Below are 21,221 nucleotides of genomic sequence, written 5' to 3'. Positions count from 1 at the left end.
GTTAAGCGTCAGCCTTCGCCTTGGGTCATGGTCCCAGGGTCCTGGGATTGAGTCCCACACGGGGCTCCCGGCTCAGCAGGAGGCCCACTTCTCCCTCTCCCACTCTCCCTGCTTATGTTCCCTCTCTCTCTCTGTCTCTGTGTCAAATAAATAAATAAATAAATAAAATCTTAAAAAAAAAAAAAAAAAAAAAAGCATCCCTCCCTGTGGTCTGCAGACCATGCTGGTGATAAGGGCAGCAGAACGAGGATGGGTTAACATTGTGGTGAAGAGGCAGGGTACTTGGTGCTTGGTACCTGTGTCCCTCTCCAAGCTGGGCTCCCTTCATGTCAGCTGATCTAGGCTGTCACTATGATCATAAAGAGGAAGTTCTGACTCACCACAGGGTGGGGGTTGGGGGTGCTTATAGGCTCGGCTCTTACTTAAGATTCATTTCTTCTCAGAGCCCTGCTGATTGTACTTTGCAGTTTCAGTTTCTCTTTCCTAAAGCAAACCACAGGAAAACACAGCAAAGGAACCAAGAAATGCCCCCATATATAGCTCTCCCTAGCATCTCTGGGAGGCAGAGCAGGAAGATCTCTGAAGAGCACAGCAGCCTGAGCGACAGCCTTCCAGAACCGCTGAGAAGCGCTCCGCAAACATGAGGTAAATATTCTGCCCTGATCGTGTTGAAAATGTCCAATCAGTCTTGCTGTGGAATGCAAATCACTCATGGCCCTGCTCTGAAAACACAAGTTCCTGACTTGTTTTGCTTTAGTGTCTGTTTGTAGCCTCGCCGTGACTGCTCTGTAGGTCGTGGCTTTGTCTTCCCATTGCCGGCTTGTTTACTTCTGTTATGTTCTGTCCCACACTGTCCAGCTTCCTTAGGGCATCTCTCGTGTCCAGAGGAGGGAGGGAGGAAGAATGGCAGAGGGAGAGATGTTTACCGGCAGGTGCTTCATTTAAAATTGGATCCGGGGCAGGGGGTGGCTCCTGTAGACTGTCCCTTTTGTTTCTTATTTGAAAGAATGAAGCAAGGGGCTTTTACTAAGATTCTTATTTAACAAAGGCTCTGTTTTTAGCAGATAGGGTTAAAATGTACTCCAGGTAGCAACCCCAGCTCATGCTAAGGTGGATTTTACTTTAAATATGTTCTTTCATCTCACATTTGCATTAGGGCTGGTAAAATGTATTCCTTTTTTCAACAAATATATTTTATCCATTCTTTCAACAGAAATGTATTTTACCCCAAAATGCTACTGATTGGCTAGAGTCCTTCTCTCTGAAGTATGAATTGGAGGTGGGGTGGTGGGAGAAAACAACTCCCACCTCTAAAATGCTCGTAATTACACCCCAGAAACATAAGATTGCCCCAGGAGGAGGCAGGGTAGAAGGGAAATTTTGTTTTCTCCAGTGTGAGGGTGTGGCCAGGCTAGATGCCTCAGCCTCAGTCCTGGGAGCTCCAACAAGTGGGGACACCAGCCCTAGCTCTCACTTCCTAGAAGACACATTGCCCTCTTTCTATAAGCTTCCTGATATCTCTTCTTGAAGCGATACATTTTCTGCTACTTTCCATGTCTGCCTGATAAGAAAAAGATCTGATATATTTCCAGATATCTATTTCTAGGGTGACTCAGAATATTTAGAAACCTTGTTCCTATTCCTTGGAACTTTAGTCTTAGAATCTCTCCCTTAATAACACAGACCCACCCAACTCTTTTCTAATTTTCTTTGATCCCTTAGCTATAGGCACTGTCACCAGGCATTGGCCCTCTGCTCTAAGACAGTCATTCTCAAATCTGAGCATGCATAAGATCTACCTGGAAGGCTTGCTAAAGACAACCCCCCCCATTTCAGATTCTGATTTGGTAATTCTTAATTGAGGTCCAAGGATGTGCATTTCTAACAGGCTCCTCAGTGATGCCAGTAATACCCTTAGACACTGGCGGCAGCATTAGCTCTGAGCCTGGGGAATGGTGTCACTGTGGCTTTTCTGCGGACAAGAAGCAGGGTAACACACTGCGGTGTGTAAACATTTGGAACTTCTAGAGTCATCAGGTGTATAGGTCTCAGAAGTCTGAGTCCAGGAAGCAAGTGTCTGGAACCAGCTTCTGAACTACTGGTGGAAACAAAAACTCGTAATCACACAGTGAAACTGGATGCTTTCAAACGGCTGCTCAGAGGGATTCTACCTAAGTGTGTCTAGTAAATGCCTCTATTCTACAAATACACAACTGTCTGAGTGCTTTATATGCTGGAGATAATTTCAACTGGATTCATTCTCTCCGCTTCTTTTATAAAATGAGGATGTTGCAGGGAGCCTGGGCAGCTCAGTCAGTTAAGTGTCCAACTCCTGATTTTGGCTCAGGTCATGATCTCAGGGCTATGAGATCGAGACCCATATTGGGCTCCACACTCTACATGGAGTCTGCTTGAGATTCACTCTCTCCCTCACCCGCTACTACTCCCCCCGCTTGCACACTATCTCAAATAAATCAATAAATCTTTATAAAACATTAAATGAGAAAGTTGATAAAAAGCTTATTGCTAAGCTTATGCAACCTTACTGAGAAGGAAAATAGATCCGTTTGGACACAAACTTTTCAAGGGGAGGCTGCTGTCATTACAATGCCAGATATCATGCCAGGCACACTCCTGGGTGCGTGCACACGTGCACACACACACACACACACACACACAGCCACCACCCATCCCACCCCCCAAATTGCATCAAGAGGCTCAGACAAATGGTGAGTGCTGTGAAGTGTGTAAAACATGGTGATTCATAGACCTGTACCCCTGGGGATAAAAAGACATTATATGTTTATTTTAAAATTAATTAATTAATTAATTAATTTTAAAAAAAGAGAGGCTCTGACAACCAGGCTCCTCACTGAGACCTGTCTGGGACTTTGAATAGACAGAGGGTCCTTCCCCTGGTAAAAACTCCTACTGGTTTTCTTTCCTCTCTTCTGTTTATTCTACTTGGAGTTAAGTTTCTGTCCAATTCAAGTAACAGAAATGAACAGGAAATGATTTAAGGTTCCTGGAATGGCTCACGGGACCCACACACAGGACTAGAGCAACACCAGGCAGGCCAGAACAGGACAATGGAGAGCGTCAGGGACCCAGACTCTGCGTCTGCTCCGTGTGCATCTGGATCACACTCTCTGCTGGCCACACTGCAGACCATGGCCCCTGGGAGCCCTCCAGCATGCACGGTGCTCCTCCTAAGTCCAGACACCTGACTCCCCACCCCCTTCCCCTGTACTCAGCTTCCACTTGAGTTTAGGTGCCCAGCTCTGATCTAATCATCAAATTGGTGGGGTGGGGGCTAAAAAGTGAAAGCTAAGGGGTAGGGAGAAAGTGGGGGAATATAATCTTCCATTTGGACAAGCATTTCAAACATGGTCTTTGCCACATTACATAACTTTCCACATATCTACTGCTTTTCTATGTCAGAATCCATAATAGTTAGAATATCAGCTCCTGATAAAAGGGCTAATTAATATACACCATGAAAAAATATTTTGAAGTGAGAAAAACAACACTTCATGGACTCCAATATTTAGGCAATGCAGAGAAATTATTTGGGGCAGTTAATGATTTTTAACCTTCTCATCTCTAAAGTTATTCAAAATAAGGTTTCTGTGTGGTGAGTTTTCCTTATTTGTTATTTGATTTGATTTGATTTTTAAGAACCAAAGTTGAAGGGAATGGGAAATCTTCCCAGAAGAGTACCTTAAGGGAAAAAGAGCATTTCCCATAAGAAAAGAAGCTAGTGTGAGCCTCCTCCTATAGCTTCAATTCCAATACCCTGTGTGAAAGCAAACCACAAGAGAGGAAAAATAAAATTTCAAAAGATAATTATAGCAACAAAATGCAGAAGTTTTAATACACCAGCACAATGAGAAATGTTAAAAACAGAAATCACCAGTCTAAGAAATAGCAGTGGGGTGGAGAGGAGAAAAAAAAAGATTATATTTTTGTTCCAAAATAAAAGTTTAAAACATTGCTAACATATATAATGATAATAAACTTAAGCAGTAGAATAATATAAAAGCAGAGGATATAAGTAAGCATTTAGAATTGTTGAAATATGATTTAAAATATCAAAATGGAAAAGTTCAGATAAAAGGAGAACAGAGAATGCCAAATTAATAAAAAGGACAAAACCAATTGGATTTAAAAAAAAAAAGTTTGGATAACCACAGAAAGTCAGTTAAGGATATATGAAAAGGACAGATTAAGGGGAACTAAGAAACTGAAAATACAGGAGACAAATGTGGTTGAATTTCAGAGGGATAATGAGATTAAAATCAAGCTGGCAAGACAGGAACAGAATAGACAATTCTAAAGCTAAAATTTTCAAACCAGGAAAGCAAATCCTGGGTAAGATGAAGAACAGGAACATAAAGCAATCAAATAGGCTTTCTTCTTAAAAACTGTGTCAAGTCAGGGGTGCCTGGGTGGCTCAGTCAGTTCAGCGTCTGACTATGGCTCAGGTCATGATCTCCAGGTCCTGGGATGGAGCCCTAGCCCCAAGTCCTTGGGTTCTGCAATCAGCTGGGAGTCTGCTTCTCCCTCTCTCTCCCTCTGCCCCTCCCCTGCCCATGCTGTCTCTATGGCTCTTTCTCATAGAATCTTTAAACCAAAGCGACACAAAGTCAATCCTCCTCTGGAGCTTACTTATATCCTCTGCTTTTATATTATTCTACCGCTTAAGTTTATTATCATCATATATGTTAGCAATGTTTTAAACTTTTATTTTGGAACAAAATATAATATAATCTGTCCCCCCAGATGTGCTGTGCCTGCACAAGCCCTCAGGGCAGACAGGAGAGGGCCAGCCCGACCCTCACAAACCGCCCTGTTCGGGGAAACCTAGTTCCCGGGCCTCCGAATCCCACCCCTACCCTCTCTCTAATCCTTCTGCCCACCCCACCCCCGCCCATCACCCAACCCCTGCGTCCCTGTGCACTTAATGCAGATGCCAACATATAGAAAGAAATGAAAAGGAAATACTGTTCTTTTCTGGTTGGAGTGAACAGCGTGGAGGAGGAGAAGGAGTAGGAGGAGAATTGTACTTGCTCTGCTCTCCGGGAGAACCCACGCCCTGTGTGACAGCCTTCATTTTTCTGTTTTGCCCTCCAGCGAGAGCACCATGACCGCCCTGGAGAGCTGCTTACCGCAGCTGAAATGCCATTTCAACTGGAACTTGGTGGAGGGAGGAGAGTCGCTGGATGAGTTCGAAGACGAGGTGTGTAACGCCACGGAGTTTCAGAACAACGAGTTCAGAGCGACGGTGTTCAACATCCAGGCCTACATCGAGCACCGCAGAGGCCGCAGCGAGGCGGCGCTGGAGAGCCTGCGGCGGGCGGAGGAGCTGATCCGGCGGGAGCACCCGGAGCAAGCGGACCTCCGGAGTCTGGTCACCTGGGGCAACTTCGCCTGGGTCTCCTACCACCTGGGCAGACACGCAGACGCGCAGATGTATGTGGACAAGGTGAGACGAGTCTGCGCGGAGGCTCGCAGCCCCTACAGAATGGAAAGCCCCGAGCTGGACTTCGAGGAGGGGTGGGCCCGGCTGCAGTGTGGAGGGAGGCACAACGAGAGGGCCAAGGTGTGCTTTAAGAAGGCTCTGGAAAAGGAGCCCAAGAACCCTGATTTTGCCTCGGGTCTGGCCATCGCCAGCTACCGTCTGGACACCTGGCCGCAGCCTCAGAATCCCGTGGACCCTCTGCGGCGGGCCATCCGGCTGAATCCTGACAACCAGTATGCGAAAGTCCTCTTGGCTCTGAAGCTTCAGAAGATGAAGGAGGAAGAGGAAGCAGACAGGCTCGTGGAGGAGGCACTGAAGGGAGCCCCTGGGGCGATAGATGTGCTCTGCCAAGCAGCAAAGCTGTATCAGAGGAAAGGGGCCCTGGACCAAGCTGCAGAGCTGCTGAGAAAGGCCCTGGAAGGTTCTCCGGACAGCACCATCCTGCACTGGCGAATCGGCTGCCTCTACAGGACCAAAGTCCTCGAGATGCTCCAGGACTCAGGAAGGAATGAGATGAGCGTCCAAAGGGCGAAGTTACAGGAAACCATAGAACAAGCTGTGTATCATTTAAAGAGAGTGGATGAGGCCAGTGCAGAGCTCCCCTGTGTCTGCTCCTACCTGGCCTGCCTCTACGCGCAGGCAGGTAAGTATGATGCCGCGGAGCATTACTTCCAGAAAGAATTCAGTAAAGAGCTTTCTCCAGGAGCCAGGCAAGTGCTCCACCTGCGCTACGGCAACTTCCAGCTGTACCAGCTGAAGTGCGAAGACAAGGCCATCCACTATTTCATACAGGGCATGAAAATCAACCAGGAATCAAAGGAGAAAGAAAAGATGAAAAATAAGCTGCAGAAAATTGCCTGTACCAGGCTTTCTAAAAACGGAACTGATTCCGTGGCTTTGCACCTCTTGGCATTTCTTCAGGAGCTGAATGGAGACATGCGGCCAGCAGAGGAAAACTCCGAGAGGTGTTTGGACTCTGGAAGCTTCCTCCATTCAGTATCTTTCACTGAGGACTAAGGAATCAACATATGTTACTGGTGGGGCGATGCAGGGAAGGGAGCAGAAACCCCTCCACCAAGTGGGTATTCCTGATATGGGACAACTTCGCAGCAGCACAGACGTGGACTGAGCTGCTGGCCATGGGTCTGCACCGGGTTTGGGGAGGATACCTGCTGGGTATCACACATGAATTGCTCAGGGAGTGCTGGGATAGGGGCTAGATTGGAGGGGGGAGGGTCGCAGGGTTTGGTTAGGGGGCTACTTCCCAACTGACCTCTTGGGAGTAGTTTGCATTATGATATTCCCTTAGTCATCCTCCCTGTGGTGATGTCTTGGGTTTGTCTCTAGGTTTAGATAAAGCAGCCAGATCCTTCACATCTGTAACAGTGTGGTCCGTTTTTGCAATGTCTTTCCACCCTTGGAATCATTTTAGATCTTGTGCAGTTTGGTTCTGCAGAGACGCTAATGTGCCCATTCAAAGGTGGGGGGACCAAAGCCTCCATAGGGCTCGGTATCTTCTCTCCCTCACTTCTGCTTCCTTCCCTGACAGTCCTCAGTCTAGACTGTCTATACAACCCGAGTTCAATTGCCCCATTCATTGACTGAGGTGGGAACATAGTCTGAAAACAAGAGAGGAGAGAACAGGTTGAATTTGGAAAGAGCACAACCAAGACGAGCCGTGGGGCCAGGCCGTCAGGGTACAAGGGTTTCAGGAGGCACGTGGGAAGATTTCACATCCATTCTGGCCTCCCCGGATTACAGCATGTCAAGAATAAAAAGAATAAGTAAAAACTTTAAAACGTGTGTATAAAAAAATAAACATCACACCAGTAGGGACAGGGATTGAGCACAAAAGAGAGAGAAGAATGCTGGTTTGTCCTTGCAGACTATAAATCCACGGAGAAAAAAAATCTCATTTTCTTGGCCACTTTTAGGAAAATTTCCTTGTATGATGAAGACTTGCTTTGTTCAAAAAGGCTTGGATGAGCACAGGCCCACAGTAAGAGAAAAACAGCAGAACAGAAGGCTCATTTGGACACCAAGGACCTAGCAAAAGGTCTTGCGAAATGACATCACTAATAGAGAATTTTTTCCCCGGTTAGACTGTTGTAAATTAGGTGATATAAAACTTCTTTTCACCCTGAAAATCTTCAAGGAAACCACAAAATTCATGGTTTGCTTGGAGTGATTGGGGTTTTCTAGGTAAATACTGAATAGTCCATGAGATCAGGATTCGTGCGAACCAAAGCAGAGTCAGGGGAAACAAACCCAGCATGAAACAAACCCTCAGTCATCCTCTGGGTTGCAAAATATTTGCCTGTTCAGATTAATTTAAAATTAAATAGTGGTTACCAGGAGCTGGGGGTTGGGGAAGTGGGAGAGATGCTGTTTAAAGGTACAAACTCACAACTAGTAAAAAGTCCTGGAGATCTAAGGTATAGTATCATGAATATAGACAACAATATTATATTCTAATCATCAAACCTGCTAAGAGGCTTGATCTTGATTATTCACACCACAGAAAAGAAATGAGAATTATATGACATGAGAAAGGTGGTAACTATCGCTACAGTAACTGTTGCTACAATCATAATATATAAATGTATCAAGTCAACATTAAATTTGCACAGTATTGTGTGTGAAATGTATTTCAATAAATTTATGCATAGTATGGATTCCTGGAAAAAGCCACAGATTTAATGAATAAGTAACTTGGAGGTGATGGAACATAAAAGAGTGTTCTTGGTTTTGTTTTTGTGTTTTAAATTCTGCTGCACCCTGAGTCTTGTGGGCCCAGCTACTAATTAATGAAACATTATATTGGTTGCAAACTGCCTCCATATAACCCAGACCAGTCTAGCATTATAACCACCGAATGGAACAGACATTTTTTCCCCCTAAGCCTTAGGAATCCAGGACTCTAGCTTACGCCCTGACACCCAGCACCGTGCACCCTCACGTGCACGAACCCCCGCCCCCACACTGAGAATGGGCAGGCTGCTTCTCTTCTCTCTTGTTAGGTCTTATTAACACCATATGTTTCCATCTGCATCCTGACCTCCATTGTGAGAATGAGGCAGTGTCGCCCATTCTGTTATCTGCCCCATTCTGGAGGCAATCCAAATGCATGTTGGAGAGTTTTTCCTATTAGTCAGAAAATAGAAAAAGACAGATAACCCTGAAGTCTCTCTCACTTTCTGAGAGTTATCTATGGAAAATACAAATCACACCCCCCTGCAAAGGTAAACTCAACCCATTGGACCGAATGGGACAAGCGTATGTCTTAGGGAAAGATTTAGCTTCCTTATTCTGGGCTCTGGTGCCTGGGGAGGAAAACCGAGGGTATTCTGAGTGGAAGGTAAGAGGGGCAGGTACGCTGACCTTGAGAGAGGACTACCCGGTCCCTGTAGAGAGCTGAAGAAGTCTGCCCAGCTGTACACAATCTTGCCCATGCAGCAAAACCCTTGCTAGAAGAGGTTCCTGAAAGGAAAATGGTGGAAAGAATGGGAAGGAGACAGACGACATAGTACACTCAGTTTTTATTTGAGGACTTAAAGCCCACAAAAATGATTAGAAAATAATAAACAAAATTGTGTTTATAGCCCAAGTCTCCTGAAATCTTACTATCCAGGAACAATGAATAGATCTACGTTAACTGGGATGACCTGTTATTCCTGGGCTCTTAGCCTCTTAGCCATTTCTCAGTGCACGACGTTTGACTCCCCTCAGATACCCACCCAGGAAAAAACAAGCCCCTGGTAGGCGTGTCCCAGGTGGTGATGAACAAGTTGGTCAGAATGACCCGATCACATCTGTTATGTGCAGGCTTGGCACCCCTACGCACTAATGTCCTCAGTCCACAAAACTGCTTCAAAATGTCTCATCATTCTCTACATCTGATTGCCACCTTGAGAGTCCTGATGCCCCGGCAAAGATGATCTCAAATATGTTAGTGCCCGTGAGAGAGTGAGAAGAATTTCTTGCATCTGGCTGGGTGCCAAGTGGCACTGAGTACCCATTTGCCAGCGTCAGAGTCCTCTGTGATACATTCCTTAGCTCCTGCCCGTAGATCCTTTTACCACAGAGCTCAGAGACAGTCCCCAGGGGCAGCAGACCTCGAGTCACGGTTCTTCCTACTTCCTGTCAAGTGACTTTCACAATCTGTGCCCAGCGTAACACGTACACAATCAACCTCGGAGGCCAACCTGGGTGATGTGGGTTCCCACCCCGAGACCACATGTTCCTGGATCCCCCCCTTTCCTCCACCCTTTCCCCCATCACCTAGTTTTGGGAAGGGAGTCACGTGGTTTGACTAATAAGTAAGCTAGTTTCCTGTGGTTTACAGTGCAATTCCTTCTTGCTGAGATCTGTACCTTCCTGGGAGGCTGCAAGAGGGAAACTAAAATCCTTCATGTAACACAGTTCAGAGACTATGATAACAGTTCGGCAGCTCCTGGAATCTTAAACGTGGTGGTACCATGCAGCCCGGCGATTCCACTCCTAGGAATATGCCCAAGAGAAGGGAAAACACGTTCCCATCAACTTGTACGTGAACGCTCATAGCAGCATTATTCATAATAGTCAAAAAGCAGATTCATCAACCGATGAGTTGACCTATTAAGTAAGGGATATTCCCCCAGTGGAATATTATTCAGCAGTACAAATAAGTGTAGTACTTATTGCATTTATTCCAAAGAAATGTGGCACTGATACACGTTACAATATAGGAGAACCTCGAAAACATTATGCTAAATGAAAGAGCCAACCGCAAAAGGTTTATGGATATGAGAAGCTCAGAGAAGGCAAATACAGAAAGAGATAGAAGACAGGGGTCGCCAGGGGCTGGGGTCAGTGGCAGGATCACAGGTGTCAGGAAAGGGGTGTGGAATTGTGTTTTGGGAGTGATGGGAATCTTCGAAAACTTACTGTGGTGATGGTTGCACAGCTCTGTGAAACGCTGAAAGCTACTGAATTGGACCCTTTAAGTGGGTGAACTGCACAGCATATAGATTATATTTCAATGTAACTATTAAAAAATCATAATAGCCAAAAAGCAGATTCAACTGATGAACGGACTCTTGTTCCAAATGAACATAAAGAAAGCCAGCTCTTCTGTTGCCTTCTATTTTTAACCTCTAGGTTTGTTTTCATTGTATCGCACCCTTCTTATTACTAGCATTTAAAATGCTGTTACTGCCTTTATATTCAAAAGACAGGTTGGACAACTCCCGTACCCTATTGTCTGGGTATGTATATGGGAATGAAAATCTAGTCCTATATCATTTTATCTTTAAACACTGGTACCGAACAACCATTCATGGGCAAGTTGGCTCCAAAAAAGAGTCCAAATGCAGAAGGAAGTTTGGCTTAGTGTAGAAATCTAAATCTACGTGCTTACAGATTTAAGAGGACTGTGCAGGGGTGCCTGGGTAGCTCAGTTGGTTAAGTGACTGCCTTCGGCTCAGGTCATGATCCTGGAGTCCTGGGATCGAGTCCCACATCGGGCTCTCTGCTCAGCAGGGAGTCTGCGTCTCCCACTGACATCTCTCCTCTCATTCTCTCTCTCTCTCTCTCTCCCTCTCAAATAAATAAATAAAATATTTTTTAAAAAGGACTGTGCATTTCTTAATTTGCAGAATGTTATTTGACCACCATATGCAACTGTTGTGAATACTGTATGGATTCATGAGTACTTCTTGAGCCAGGAATTAGAATAAGAAGAGAAGACAGGAGAGAGGCAGCCAGTACTAATGCACTGGAAAATAATTCTTCATTTGGGCTGAGAGGAAAGCTTTGAGCAGATGGGTAAATTTGCCTTTTTTCTAATCTAACCGCTTCTGTTGTGCAGCTCCTCACTCCACTCCAAACCCGGTGTCTGTCTCTCACATCAGCACCCTCCCAACACAGAAACTTGCACAAGACAGCTTCTTTCCTCTCTGAGCGAAGAAGGTGAGACACAGAGATGCATTTCCCCTGGGCTGGATGTTGAGGTTGTGCAACTCCTGCTCTGCCGGGATTAAGAACCAGATTCTGAGCAGCAGAGATGCCATGTCTTCTTTTAAAAATTTACATTTTTTGTAGGTATCTATGAAATGTGGGACTTTGTAAAGCATAAGGACAAAGTCAGGGGCCCCTCTTCCCTCAGTCTAAGGGTAGTATTGATACCGTCTATAGTACCACAAGAATTTATACCATTTATAAATGTATGTCCCTTTATGACAACAGGATAACAAATTGTGAAGGAAGAGAACCAATCAGAATTACAGACTTATCCAAGTTGCAGGTTTCTCTCACTAGATATCATCTCTGGACTCACAATACCTCATGATACTCCTGTTGTTGGGAAAATCATCTATCAGTTTTGTTTCCCAAGAGTCTGCTTTCTATAATTTCAAGAATGGAGGGAGCCTTTCTCCTATCTATCTACTTGACCATTCTTTCACCAAATCAACTATGAGAACTATACTCCCTAGGTTTTTATGATTATATACATCATGGGTAGAAGTTTTACAAAAATTTAAAAAAAAAACCTCTCAGGATAATATCACTCCTTCAGAGCCTGAAGCATAAACACATGAATTTCCGAGATAGCCATTAAACAATATTACATGGGGTACTACTCCCATTTTACAGCTGGGAAAACTAAAGGATCGCCTTAGACCTCACAGATCTAAACTGCACTCCAGGGCCTGGCGTTCCATATTTGGTGTGGGGCAAAGAAAGGAAATTCAGACTCAGTGATTTGAATCATGCATCATCCCACAGGCAGTAAGCTGAACAGGCAAAATTAACCCAGGTCTCGCGTTGCAAATTGCCTCCCACAAGAAAATTTATTGCAAGAGACTACTTTTTACCAAATATTTCTGGATAGTCTTTCACATCATGTGGTCCCAGAAACCCCTGTATCAGAATCTCCTGCAGACTGTATTAAAAATGCAGTTCCTAGGAGTTCTTGGGAGTCAGGCCCAAGACGCAATGCAGGAAGACCCTGAACTCACTTTCTCCACCAGAATATATATCAAATTACACCTACCAATAGAACAAGTTCCCCTGAAGTACTGAGGGCTGACTGAAGAGCTACTGAACAACCAAAGGCAGAGAGAATGACAAGAGAAGAGCAAGAGACATTGGAAGGAAGGGAACCCCGGACCCCCACCCCCATGCTGTCAGCAGCCACGGGGAAAGAGGGAATGAGGGACAGAGAACACATCCCTCTGTCCTGGGGCACAGAAAAAAGGCTGTGGTTAAAAGAGCAACTAACATATGGAAGAGACAAGGCGAGATGGCCCAGGAGCAGAGGAGCTGGGAGAACACTCTGGGGTAGAGGGGCGACCGTTATACAGTTTACGGTTTACCCTCTCACTCCACCTTAAGGCAGGGTCTGGACACCATCACAGGCAGGTCCAGCTGTCACAGGGAGTTCCTAACCTCAACAACCCCAGGGTCCACAAGCCCACACCAGCTCTGGTCTCACTGAGACACAGAAAAAATGCCAGAGTTTATAAAAGCCAAAGAACTGTGGGGTTGCTCTCTCCTCCTCCATCTTAAAAGCCCAGAGTGGAACAGGGTCTCGATGCTGTAAGTGGTGGGTCCAGTTTCCACAGAGAGCTTGTAACCTTGCCAACTTCTGTGTTGCTGGGAGACAGAAAATAAGCCATGGCATATTGTTTTGTTTTGTTTTCTTTTCTTTTTAATTAAATTTTTTTCCTTAATTTGTATTTTATCTTACTTTTTCATTTTTTAAAAATTTGTCTTGTCTTATTTTAATTTGTGTTATTTTTGGTTTGGTTTTGTTCTCATTTGTTGTTTTTCTTTTCCCTTTTCTTTTTTCTTTTTTCCATTCTTCTTTTCTTCTTCTACTCTTATTCTTATCATTATCATTATTTTCTTTCTGTAGAAAAACCACTATTTTTTTTCTTCCAAGATTTTATTTAAATTCAGTGTGAAATTCATTAACATACAGGGTAGTATTGGTTTCAGGAGTGGAATTTAGTGATTCATTACTTACGTAACAACACCCAGTACTCATCCCACCACATGCTCTCCTTAATACCCATCACCCTTTTAGTGCACCCCCATCCTCCTCCCCTCCAGCAACCCTCAGTTTGTTCTCCATAGTTAAGAGTCTCTTGTGGTTTGCCTCTCTCTCTGTTTTATCTTATTTTGTTTTTATTTTTCTTCCCCTATGTTTATCTTAAATCCCACACATGAATGAAATCATATCGTAGCTGCCTTTCTCTGACTGACATTTCTAAAAAGCCGCTGGTTAAGACAATGACTATGCTCCAGCCACAGCTCCAGCCAGCCAGCAAAAGCCACCAAGCACACAATCTACAAAGGGGACATTATTGACAAGACTATGCCTTCAAGTTTAGGAGAAGTAGCCATTCCTCCTAATCCACAGACATAAGGACAAGCAAAATGGGGAGACTGAGGAATATGCTCCAAAAAAGAAAAAAAAAAGAACAACAACAACAACAAAAAAACCTCAGGATAAGAACTAGGTAAAACAGGGATAAGAAACATGCTTGATAAAGAATTTTTTATAAATTTTTTTCAGTAGCTCTAACATAGGGCTTGAACTCATGACCCTGAAATTGAGGGTCTACTGACTGAGCCAGGTAGGTATCCCACCTGATAAAGAACTTAGAGTAATTATTGTGAAGATGCTCACTGGGTTGGAGAAAAGAATGGAAGAGCAGTGAGACCTTCAATAGAAAGATAGAAAATCTTAAAAAGAACTAGTCAGAGCTGAATAATACAAGAACTGAAATATAAAACACACCACAGAGCATCAGCCATAGATGAGAGTATGCAGGACAAGGTATCTGACATCTAGAACACAGGTAATGGAGAGCACACAGGCTGCATGGCAAGACAAAAAAATAATTTTAAAAATGAGGAAAAATGAAGAGATCTCTCAGACAATATCAAGAAGAAATAAGAGAGAGAGGTGTGAAGACCTACTTGGAAGAAATAATAGTAGAAAACTTTCCTAACCTAGAGAAGGAAACAGATAGCCAAGTCCAAGAAGCACAGAGATTTCCAAACAAGACGAACCCAAGAAGGTCCATAATACCTAAAATGTCAAAGGATAAAGATAAGAAGAGAATCTTAAAAGCAGCTGGAGAGAAACAAAAAGTTACCTACAGGGGATAACCTGTAAGGTGATCAGCTGATATTTCAGCAGCAGTTTTGTAGATCAGAAGGGAGTGGCATGATATATTCAAAGTGCTGAAGGGAAACACCTACAACCAAGAATACTCTACCCGGCAAGGTTATCATTCAGATTTAAAAGTGAGATAAAGAGTTTCCCTGGACAAAAAGATAAAGGAGTTTATTAGCAGGAAACCAGCCTAACAGGAAATGTTAAAGAGACTTCTTTAAGTGGAAAGGAAATGACTGTGATTAGACATAAGAAAATTATGATTATAAGATGTAAAATATGGGGCACCTGGGTGGCTCAGTAGGTTAAAGCCTCTGCCTTCAGCTCAGGCCATAATCCCAGGGTCCTGGGAGTGAGCCCCACATTGGGCTCTCTGCTCAACTGGGGGCCTGCTTCCTCCTCTCTCTCTCTTCCTGTCTTTCTGCCTACTCGTGATCTCTGTCAAATAAATACATAAAATCTTTTAAAAAAAAGATGTAAAATATGACAATGTATACATAAAATATAGAAAAGGGAAGAAAAGGGGATAAAGAAAAAGAAAAAAAGGGTTTTTTTCTTTTTAAAGAGCTTTTTTCTTTTTTCTTTTTTCCAGAATGTGTTTGAACTTAAATAACCACCAAATTAATATAGACAGCTATTTACTTAGGATGTTATATATGAACTTTATTGTAGCCACAAACACAAAACTTATGATAGATACACAAACAAAAAAGAGAAAGATAGCCAAACATTACACTATAGAAACTCAATTCCACAAAGAAAGAGCAAGAGAAGAAGGAACAAAGAAAATCTATAAAAACACCCAGAAGACAAATTTCAAAATGGCAATAAGTACAGACCTGTCAATAATTACTTAAATGTAAATGACCTAGGGGCACCTAGCTAGCTAAGTCAGTACAGTGGGTGACTCTTAACCTTAGGGTCATGAGGTTTATCCCTATGTTAGGTGTAGAAACTACTTAAATATAAATGGCCTAAATGCTGTCAAAAGACATAGGAGGTAGAGTGGATAAAAAAATAAGACTCACCTATGTCACCTATAAGAGACTTCACCTCAGACCTAAAAACACATACAGACTGAAAGGGAAGGGATGGAAAAACATTCACTATGCAAATGGAAGAAGAAGGAGGGGAAAAAAAAGGCAAAGTAGCAATACTTATGTCAGATAAAACAAACTTTAAAATAAAGACTGCAGGGGCGCCTGGGTGGATCAGTGGGTTAAAGCCTCTGCTTTTGGCTCAGGTCATGATCCCAGGGTCCTGGGATTGAGCCCCGCATCAGGCTCTCTGCTCAGCAGGGAGCTTGCTTCCTCCTCTCTCTCTGCCTGCCTCTCTGTCTGCTTGTGATCTCTATCTGTCAAATAAATAAATAAAATCTTTTTAAAAATATATAATAAAATAAAATAAAGATTGCAAAAACAAACAAAAAAAGACTCTAACAAGAAAAAGAAGGACATTACCTAATGATAAAAGGATCAATTCAACAAAAGGATATAACAATTGTAAATATCTACACACTCACTGGAGCACCTAAATAATAAAGCAAATATGAATGGACATAAAGAGAGAATTGATGGTGATACAATAATATCAGGGGACTTTAACACTCCACTCACATCAAAGGATAAATCATCCAGACAGAAAATCAATAAGGAAACAATGTCTTTGAATGATGGACATATTATGTCACATGGACATAATAAGTATATACATACAGAATATTCCATCCAAAATCAGAAGACACATTCTTTTCAAGTGTACATGGAACATTCTCCAGAATAAATCACATGTAAGGCATTAAACAAGACTTGATCAATTTAAGAGGACTGAAATCATACCATACATCTCTTCTAATCACAATGGTATGAGACTAGGACTCAATCACAAGAAAAAAGCTGGGAAAACCACAAACACATGGAGATTAAACAATATGACACCAATTAACAAATGAGTCAACAAAGAAATCAAAGAAGAAATAAAAGAAATACATGGAGACAAATGATAATGAAAACACAGTCGTCCAAAATCCAAAAGGATTTTGGACGACTGTGTTCTTAGCAGTTCTAAGAGGGAAGTATGTAGACATACAGGCCTACCTCAAGAAACAAGAAAAAACTCAAATAAAGAATGAAACCTTACACCTAAAGGAACTAGAAAAATAAGAACAAAACCCAAAGTAAGTAGAAGAAAGTAAATAATAAAAATCATAGTAGAAATAAATGACACAAAGACTAAAACAACAATAGAGAAAGTCAATAAAATTAAGAGCTGGTTCTTCAAGAATGTAAACAAAATTGACAAACCCTCAGCCAGACCTATCAAAAGAGAAAGTACCCAAATAAATAAAATTAAAAATGAGAGGGACATCATGACTCACATCACAGAAGTACAAAGGACTATAAGAGAACATTATGAAAAATTGCATGCTAACAAACTGGACAACCTATTAGAAATGGATAAATTCCTAGAAACATACAATCTTCCAAAACTGAACCAAGAATAGAAAATCTAAACAGATTAATTATAAGTAACAAAATTGAATTGGTAATCAGAAAACTACCAAAAAGTAAAAGTCCAGGACAGGATGGATTCAGAGGGAAATTTGCCAGATATTTAATGAAGAATTAATGCTTACTCTCCTCAAACTATTCCAAAAAAATAGAAGAAGAAGTAATGCTTCCAAATATAATTCTATGAGGCCATAATTATCCTGATACCGAAGCCAGAGAAAGACACCACAAAAAAAGAAAACTGTAGGCTAATATGGCTTGTGAATATAGCAGTGAGAAGCCTCAACAAAATATTAGCAAACTGCCTACAATACCTTAAAAAGATCACTCACCATGATCCAGTGGAAGTTTTTCCAGGGAGGCAAGGATGGATCATACTCAGAAGTCAATTAACACCACACACCATATCAACAAAATGAAGAATAGAAATCATCTGACCATCTCAACAGATGCAGAAAAAGCATTTGCAAGATTCAACATCCATTCATGATAAAAACTCTCAATAGAGTGGGTTTGGAAGGAATATACCTTACATAGTAAAGGCCGTATATGAAAAACCCATAGCTTGCTTACATCATATTTAATGGTGAAAAACTGAGAGCTTTCCCTCCAAGGTCAGGAACAAGACAAGGATGTCTAGTCTCACCTCTTTTACTGAACATAATACTGGAAGTCCTAGCCACAGCAATCAGACAAGTAAAAGAAATGAGGCATCCAGGTTGTTAAGAAGAAGTTAAACCGTCACTATTTGGAGATGACACGATACAATACATAGAAAATTCTAAAGCCTCTGCAGAAAAACTACTAGAAGTAATCAACAAATTCAGTAAAGTGGCAGGATATGAAATTAACACAGAAATGGATGGAGCTTCTACACCCAAATAACAAAGTAGTAGAAAGGGAAATTTTAAAAAAAAATCTAAAATTGCATCAAAAAGAATAAAATACCTAGGAATAAACTTAACCAAAGATGTGAAAGACCAGTACTCTGAAAACTATAAAACACTGATGAAAGAAATTGAAGATGACACCAACAAATGGGAAGACATTATATGCTCCTGGATTGGAAGAATTAACATGGTTAAAATGTCCACATTACCCAAAGCAATCTACAAATTCAATGCAAGCCCCATCAAAATATCAATAGCATTTTTCTTTTTTTTTTTTAAGATTTTATTTGTTGGGGTGCCTGGGTGGCTCAGTGGGTTAAAGCCTCTGCCTTTGGCTCAGGTCATGATCTCTGGATCCTTGGATTGAGCCTCGCATTGGGCTCTCTGCTCAGCAGGGAGCCTGCATCCTTCTCTCTCTCTGCCTGCCCCTCTGCCTACTTGTGATCCCTATCTGTTAAAGGAATAAGTAAAATCTTTTAAAAATAATATTTATTTATTTATTTTAGAGAGAAGGAGGGAGGGAGGGAGAGAGAACATGAGCAGGGGAGGGGCAGACGGAGAAGCAGACTCCTCACTAAACAGGGAGCCTGACACTGGGCTCTATCCCAGGCCCCTAGGATGATCACCTGAGCCGAAGGCAGACATTTAACTAACTGAGCCACACAGGTGCATTCCACCACCACCCCACCTGCCGCCCGCAAATGGCAGCTTTTGCAAAACTAAAATAAATATTACTAAAATTTGTGGGGAACCACAAGAGACTCCAAAGACCCAAAACAATCCTGAGAAAGAACAAAGTTGGAGGTACCACAATACCAGATTTCAAGATCTACTATAAATCTATAGTAATCCAAAGAGTGTGGTACTGTCACAAAAATAGACACATAGGCCAATGGAAGAGAAATGAGACCTCAGAAATAAATACACAATTATATGGTCAATTAATCCATAACAAAAGAAGCAAGAATATTATACAATGGGGAAAAGACAGTTTCTTCAACAAATGGTGCTGGGAAAACTGTATGGCTACTTACAAAAAAGTGAAGCTGGACCACCTACTATATACAAAAATGAACTGAAATTGGATTAAAGATCTAAAGGTGAGACCTGAAACCATAAAAACCCTAGAACAGAGCAAAGGCAGTAGTTTCTCTGACATCAGCCACAGCAACATCTCCTTGATATGTCTCCTAATACAAGGGAGACAAAAGCAAAAATAAACTCTTGGGACTACATCAAAATTAAGAGTTTTTAACATAGCAAAGGAAACCATCAACAAAACAGAAAGATGACCTACTGAAAGAGAGAAGACATTTGCAAATGCTATATCTAATAGTGGGTTCATATCCAAAATATATAAAGAACTTACACAACTCAATACTGAAACACCACACAATCCAATTAAAAAATGGTCAGAAGACCTGAACAGGCATTTTCCCAAAGAAGACATACAGATGGCTGACAGATACATGAAAAGATGCTCAACACCTCTAGTCAGGGAAATGCAAATCAAAACCACAATGGGAAATCACCGAATACCAGTTAGAATGGCTAAAATCAAAATGACAAGAAATAACAAGTGTTGGTAAGGATGTAGAAACAAAGGAACCCTTGTGCACCACCGGTGGGAAGGTAAACTGGTACAATAACTGTGGAAAACAGTATGGCATTTCCTCAAAAAATTAAAAGTAAGATAGTATGTGATCTAATAATTCCACTACTGGATATTTACCCAAAGAAAATGAAAACACTGAATCAAAAAGACAAATGCATCCCCATTCACTGCATCATTATTTACAATAGCCAAGATATGGAAGCAACCTGAGTGTCCATCATTAGAGGAATGGATAAGGAAGATGTGTACCCGCACACACACGCACACACACACAGAAGAATATCACATAGCCACAAAAAAGGATGAGATCGTGCCACCCGAGACAACATGGATGGACCTAGAAGGTTATTATGTGACGTGAAATCATCAGACTTAGACAAATACCATATGATTTCACTCATAAGTGGAAACTTAAAAAAAATGAACCAATGAGAAGTAGAATCGGGACTATCAACACAGAGAACAATTGATGAGATTGGCAGAGAGGAAGGAGGTAGAAGGTTGGGCCAAACAGGTGAGGGGAGGGGGAGACACAGCCTCCACGTAGGGAATGCCTAAGTCATGCGAATAAAAAGCAGAGCATAAGGAATACGGTCAGTGACTCAGTCATGCAAGTTAATGGGACACATGGAAGCCACACTTGTAAGCACAGCGGAATGTGTGCATTTGTCAAATCAGAGTTGTACATCTGAAACTAATGAATATTGTGTGTCAACTACACTAAAAAAAAGTTTTGGAGGTCCTTGGGTGGCTCAGTCGGCTGAGTGGTCGACTCCTGACTTCGGCTCAGGTCATGATCTCAGGGTTGTGAGATCAAGCCCCAAGTGGGGCTCTGCACTGGGCGTGGAGCCTTCTTGGGATTCTTTCTCTCCCTCTCTCTCTGCCCCTCTCAGCCAGTGCTCAATCTCTCTCTCTAGGAAAAAAAGAAAAAAAGTTTTTGATTTTGAGAGAAAAGTCAATTGAATATGTCATGTTTACAAAATGCCTTGAAAGTAATACCTTGATTGGCATTTGATTCAATACTAGGGATTCAATACTACGGATAGTCAAGGTGACACACAAACACCGTAACATTTATATTTTGTGTTTCCTCATTCTAGGTTTTTCACTAAATTTTTCTTTTCATTTTCAATAGAAAAACAAGTTATTTAAAAAACATTTTTCTTGTGTCTTGTACCTGTATGATTTTATTGTATTTAATGTTTTGTTTGTTTGTTTTCAAACAAGGTAAATAAAACAAAGTGTTCACCTGCAAGAAAAAAGCCGTTTCCTGGGACTTGCCCTAGATTTATGCTCAGATTCCTGGGAGTGCTTTCACATTCTCTCCAACTGTAAGTTTCAGGGTCATGTTTCGAAATGACATGCTTTGACTGAATCAGCCCGGATATCCACATTAAGTTTTCTTTTCCTCCTCTTGCACTCAGTCAGTTTCACTTTCCATTTCCCCTCCCTGTCACTGAGGTCATCTCTCAGAAGCTGGGAGAAAACATCAGCTGAAGTCCCTCCCACCCCCACCACC

General features: G+C 42.2%; 1 protein-coding gene across 1 annotated transcript; it reads left to right on the top strand.

The window, feature by feature from the left end:
• Window positions 1-419: 419 nt before the first annotated feature.
• On the top strand, window positions 420-8,255 carry IFIT2 (interferon induced protein with tetratricopeptide repeats 2). Its single transcript, XM_044239449.1, has 2 exons — window positions 420-645; window positions 5,134-8,255. Exons 1-2 carry the CDS (start codon window positions 641-643, stop codon window positions 6,536-6,538), a joined length of 1,410 nt encoding a protein of 469 aa, XP_044095384.1. The 5' UTR covers window positions 420-640; the 3' UTR covers window positions 6,539-8,255.
• The last annotated feature ends 12,966 nt before the right edge of the window (window positions 8,256-21,221 follow it).

The sequence above is a fragment of the Neovison vison genome, chromosome 2 (assembly GCF_020171115.1).
Source record: "Neovison vison isolate M4711 chromosome 2, ASM_NN_V1, whole genome shotgun sequence".
Taxonomy (NCBI): domain Eukaryota; kingdom Metazoa; phylum Chordata; class Mammalia; order Carnivora; family Mustelidae; genus Neogale; species Neogale vison.
This window is presented reverse-complemented; position numbering and strand designations above follow the sequence as displayed.